General features: G+C 44.7%; 1 protein-coding gene across 1 annotated transcript in view; it reads right to left on the bottom strand.

The window, feature by feature from the left end:
* The window catches only part of KCNU1 (potassium calcium-activated channel subfamily U member 1), a 138,971-nt gene continuing 132,971 nt past the window's right edge, over nucleotides 1–6,000 (bottom strand). The window contains exons 25-27 of the mRNA XM_069572840.1: nucleotides 4,835–5,029; nucleotides 2,296–2,420; nucleotides 1–412 (exon numbers count right to left, since the gene is read on the bottom strand). Coding sequence (XP_069428941.1) covers nucleotides 1–412; nucleotides 2,296–2,420; nucleotides 4,835–5,029 — 732 coding nt within the window. The remainder of the gene's footprint in view (nucleotides 413–2,295; nucleotides 2,421–4,834; nucleotides 5,030–6,000) is intronic.

Below are 6,000 nucleotides of genomic sequence, written 5' to 3'. Positions count from 1 at the left end.
CTAATGGTGAAAGTCATAGGCATCTTCCACTGTGGTTTCCTCCATGCTTTCTTTTCCATTTTCTTCCACAGTTTCACCTGGGTATGTGCAATAGTGATGAGATGAACGTTTACTGCCCAGAGTCAATTTTGATTGCTTACAATCAGCAGAAGGGATTGGTTTGGGCTCCAACAAAGGAACTGGCCTACAGGGCAGTTGTGATACACTGTCCCTGGCGTGGTCAACCAGAAGTGTTTGGTCAGGACTTACATCTTGGACCGTCTCTTCTTTTTGTGGCTTTATATTTATAATCTCACATGGAGGTGAAGCTTTACTATCCTTTTTGTAACAAGAGGTGCTGAAAGGGATGGCACAGAACACAAGATCCGAGGGCAGCAGGCTGAACTCATTTTCTGGCCGGGTAATCACAAACCTGTAAGAAAAGCCAAACATGGATTCTGTACCCCTGCAGCTGGGACAGTGTGGGTGCAGGCAGTGACCAAAATAGGAAAGTCACTTTGCTGGGGGACAGAAAAGGAAAATTTGTTTTGCCTTGCTTTATTTGGTTTCTGATTAATAATTAAAAAAAAAATCTTTGGTGTGGTGCAATAGGAGAGGCCCTGGACTAGTAACTGGGAGACTGGTATTTTCATCCTTGCCTCTGAAACCAACCATCTTTGATCTTGGACATGCTGTCTCCCTTCTGGGTCCTGCTCTTCCCATCATTTTAATGGGAGTGGGGTAGGACCATGGTTTGGGCTAGTCATTTTTCTAATGGCTTTTCTAACTCTAGGCTATGGGCTTGCCTATTCTCCCAATCACCACAGTCCACAGCATTTCCAGAGGTGCTGTGGGGAAGCAGATGGAGCCCAGACATAGACAGACAGACAGAGATGGAGGGAGGAGGTGTCAGCATCATTCATGCTTCCCAGTGCCATCTCCTGAGCATCATTCTCCTGTGCCATCTTTGTGGTCAACGCTCTACAGCCATACCACCCTCCCTCTTGACTCATCAGTGTCATCCACAGAGCTCCATGCTTATTTCAGCCTTTGGCACGTGGGATGCGTTTTCTCTCCAACTTCAGGGCCGCCGTCACCTGACGTGTCGGCAGCGCCTGCATGATTTACGGCTCCAACAGGCAGACCAATTTCTTTGACTTCCAGTCCCCAGCGATCTTTATCTCCTAACCACTTTCCCAGCCACATACTGATGCTATGACTTCCTGACATATCCTGCCGGCTACAATCTTACACTTCAATCAATCACTCTCTGCCCACAACGTCCCATCACTCTTTCTCTCTCGTGTTTCCTTACTCGGAGGACCACTGATCTTGAATTTCATCAGGATTTCCCATCCCCCTGTCCTTTTGTAGTTTTGCTTCTACGAATCCACCATAAACTCCTTCTTCCATCCTTTGCAGCGATTACTGAAACTTTTACCTCTTTTTCTACTCCCTGTGAACTTTCCCCTCTCTCTCTTCTCTCAGCAGGGGCTTAGCCATCTGTTGCTGAGAAATCCTGTGTTATGTTATGTAAACATTCCCAGAAGCTCAGCCTTCATCTGCAGCCAGGTTGACCTTGGCATCCTTTCTTTCCCTTCTCTTCTCCTTTGGGCAGAGAAATCGTCTTTCTTTGTATTCACCACAACTCCACTTGGAGTGATTTGACTTCCTTCCCCTTTCTCCTGATACAGTCCATTTCCACTCTGGTATTTTTAATTTCTCCTTCTCTACCAAGTCCTGCCCATTCCCACCATGAGACTCTCAGCTTGGAAGTCCATCGCTGTGCTGTCTACAAATGGCACCATCTTTTTTTTTTTTTCCTCCTCCCTCCACACATATTTTCTCTGTCTTCCCTCCTGCTGTCATGCTGATCTTTCTTTAAACTGAAATCTCTACATATCACTCCCATGACTTAGATGGACCAAGCACAGTGGCTAGAGGAGGCACTCAATAAACATTTACCCAGTGAGCCCAGCAGTGAACAAGTAGATCTTTCCAATGTGGACAGCGGCTTTCAGCTTTAAAAGTTGCACAGCCATGGGTCAGGGGTAATTTGCAAAATAACTTGGACTTAAAATCTGGATGTACGTCTCAAACTTCACTGGGGATAAAGGTCCCATTCTCCTCACATGGCCAGTACTAACTGGATCCCAATCATCAGGGTTCGTTCCTATTATTTATAATGATCCTACATATCTTCGTCCCCACACCCTTCATTGCAACTAGGGGCCTTGAGCTCTGACCACCCCTTTCATCCCTGAATGAAGTCGCTTTGGCCCGTATGCTTGGATGAGGGCCCAGCACCTTTTGCACCAGCATACTTCCCTTTTGTGCTCTGGATTGCGTGCTTCTTTATCTATCATGCGGTATAAGCCGAGGCACAGGACTCCAAAATTATTTAATGAGCCACAGAATATTTGTCCAAAAGTCCTTCTTGGCTGAGGAGAGAAAAGAGGAAAACATATGCCCAGTGGCACTTAAAATTAAGCCACAGCAAGCACTGGAGTTGTCATCTGCCTTTCCTCCCAATAGAAGCTTGGAAGACCCGAGAGCCACCTCCTAGCACCTTTGTGGTGGTAAGTGGCCAGGAAACCAGGTTTACCATTAGTCTTGAGCATCTCATACCAGCAACTGTTTCACTGTGGTCTTTGAAGAGCCTCTGATGCATGGGGTGTCGTGAAGTGTTATGCTCGCTTTTATCCATACGGATATGTTTTGGTAATGACTAACAAGGAACAATGAGCGCCAGGTTGGAAATGCTCTTTTCAAGGCATGCCATGAGCTGGGATGTTAAGTGACCTCCAGAGAGCAGTCTTCTTTTGACTCTGCTCTCAGGTCACTGCCAACAAGGCACTACACGTAGACCTCAGGTTTCCAAAGCAGCAGCAAGTGGATCCAGGGAATTCGAAAAAGAACAGTCTGTTTAGGTCTGTGATTCCTCAGGGTAAAGAACAGAGCGACGCCCACACATCAGTGCAGAAGAAAGGGCTTACCATTCCACTGCCACCTCTGGTTCCAACAGAACCTGGCCAGCGGCAGCCGTCCTGCGCTTAGAATCGCTCAGAAGTCAACCTTAGACGAGGAACCCAGGACCACAGAGATTTGAAGGACTGGACCATGGATGGAGCTTTGGAATGCTGTGTGCACTGGGCAGTCAGATGCACGGGGCGTGGGGTTCACCCTTCTTGGCGGTACCTGCCGAGACACGGCAAGCACAGAGGCTGGAGGTTTGTGAAGAAAGGGTTCTGCTCATGTCCCTGTAAAGGCCAGACTTTGACAATGACACTGGGGAGCCGAGGCCACACCACTCAACATCAGACCCAGGAGTGCCACACTGACAAGTGGACTCCTCTTTGCAGGGCTGGACTTGACTCAGATCCCCAAATGCCAGAGGCCTCATTGGAATTTTCCAGAATTATCTTTTCTTTGCTGTAATCCACTGTTTGCTAGTTCTGAGGACCGAGAAAACTTAGGCATTTTTCACTGGCTGGCTCAATAAGATTCTTAGACCCGAACACGGAGTCCTTCTGCCTGATTTCAGATGACATGATTCAATTTCTTTAATAGCTAAAGTGTAGGGAGAGTGGGCAGGCCCTCAGTCAGAGTGCCTTAGGGGGACCCTGCTTGGCCACTGGTAGACAATATGGTCTCAGGTAAGTACCTCAGCTTCTTGATCTGTTCAATGGAATTCAATAATGATACCTACCTTGTAAATCCTTGGATAGATTAAGTGAATAAAAAAAAAAAAAGCAGACAGGCCTAAGCAAATGCTCAGTGAATATTAATCATTATACTTATCATTAGTAACCTTGTCAAAGGACAAAGTGGTTGAACCCCTCTGATGCTTCCAGGGCACTTTATTTTTTACCTGGAAGATGAGGATCATATCAACTACTTGATCTATCTCAAGATAAATATAACATGTGAAAATGTACTGTAAACTGGAAATAACTATGATTATGTTACATTAATTTTTGTTATCATTGTTATTATTTATACACTATAAGCTGTCTAGGAACACAGACAGGTTGGATCCTTTCCAAAACTCAGAGAGGTAAGGACATGGGAAACTATTATGAGAAAGAAGAGCTATATAGTCACTTTGGAGAAAAGTGTGGAGACGCCTTAAAAACTGGGAATAGAATGGCCACATGACCCAGCAATCCCACTGCTGGGCATACATTCCGAGGAGACCAGAAATGAAAGAGACAGATGTACCCCAATGATCACTGCAGCGCTATTTACAATAGCCAGAACATGGAAGCAACCTAGATGCCCATTGGTAGATGAATGGATAACGAAGTTGTGGTACACATATACAATGGAATATTCCTGAGCCATAAAAATGAATGCATTTGAGTCAGTTCAAATGAGGTGGATGAACCTGGAACCGATTATACAGAGTGAAGCAAATCAGAAAGAGAAGGGCCAACACTGTATATTAACACATATGTATGGAATTTGGAAAGATGGTGCCAACGATCCTACATACAGGGCAGCAAAGAGATACAGATGTAAATAACAGAATTTGGAACTCAACGGGAGAGGTGAGGGTGGGATGATCTGAAAGAACAGCGTTGAAACATGTTCATTACCAAATGTAAAATACATGACCAGTGCGAGTCCACTGCATGAAGCTGGGCACCCAAAGCCAGTGCTCTGGGACAACCCAGAAGGATAGGATGGGGTGGGAGGTGGGAGGTGGGAGGAGGGTTCAGAATGGGGGGAACACACGTATACCTGTGGCCGATTCATGTCAATGCAGGGCAAAAACCATCACAATATTGTAAAGTCATTATTCTCCAATTAAAATAAATTACTATTTTTTTTAACAAAAGAAGATCTGACTCACTTCAATGTCTGACAGGATGGTCTGGTTTAAGGAGAGCAGCCCCAGCTTACACCGCATCTTTCCAGATAAAATTGTAGAGTAGCCGGTATTCAGCTCAAATAGCTTTTCTTTATCCAGATGCTGTTCCAGCTGAAAATTCATCCCTCCTGTCACTAGCATCTGAAGTAATTCTACAACATGGTAGTTGTAGAAAGCCTGGAGAGCAAGGAGGAGACACGTACAAAGTCAGAAGAGCTGCTCTGTAGGCCGTGGAAGTGAGAGAGGAGGGAATTAGTGGGTATGGCTGTCTGAAACGGATCTGATGGTTCAAAGCTCTGTCTCTCATTATCATTAATTTTTTTTAAGATTTTTTTTTTGACATGGATCAATTTCAAAGTCTTTATTGAATTTGTTACAATATTGCTTCTATTTCATGTGTTGTTTTTTGGCCTCGAGGCATGTAGGGTCTTATTCACTCTCCAACCAGGGATTGAATCTGGACCACCTGAACTGGAAGGTGAAGCCTTAACCACTGGACCACTAGGGAAGTCCCATCATTATCCTTATTAAAATCAACAAAAAGCTGGTGGTTTGGGTATGCTGCTGGGTTAAGCAAAGTGCAGAGAAAACAACCCTGACCCTATTCCTGCTCCTGAGGGAGTGCTATAGCAAAATAAATTAATGGGTAAATGATGCTGACACCATGGTAGTCCCCACTTCCAAAATGATCAGAGGAGAATAGCAGGCCATAGATACCTTAATAATATCAACATGTATTTAAAAATATGCATTTAATGAGACATTAATACATTTTCCTTAGGTGGTTGTTGTTTAGTTGCTAAGTCGTGTCTGACTCTTTTGGACACCATGGGCTACAGCATGCCAAGCTCCTCTGTCCTTGACTATCTTCTGGAGTTTGCTCAGATTCATGTCCATTGAGTCAGTGATGTTATCTAAGCATCTCATCTTCTAATGTCCCCTTCTCCTTTTGCCCTCAATCTTTCCAAGCATCAGGGTCTTTTCCAATGAGTCGGCTCTTTTCATCAAGTGGCCAAAGTACTGGAGCTTCAGCTTCAGCATTTCCCTAGGGGACTATAGATATTATTATTGTCTATTCTTGAGTCTTCTGGATGTATGGTAGCTCTACTTACATTCCTTTTGATTCTGACCTATGTGAAGACAGGTAT

This window comes from Ovis canadensis, chromosome 26 (genome assembly GCF_042477335.2).
Source record: "Ovis canadensis isolate MfBH-ARS-UI-01 breed Bighorn chromosome 26, ARS-UI_OviCan_v2, whole genome shotgun sequence".
In the NCBI taxonomy this organism is placed as follows: Eukaryota; Metazoa; Chordata; class Mammalia; order Artiodactyla; family Bovidae; genus Ovis; species Ovis canadensis.
The sequence above is the reverse complement of the archived record's forward strand: the minus strand, read 5'-3'. Positions and strand labels throughout refer to the sequence as shown.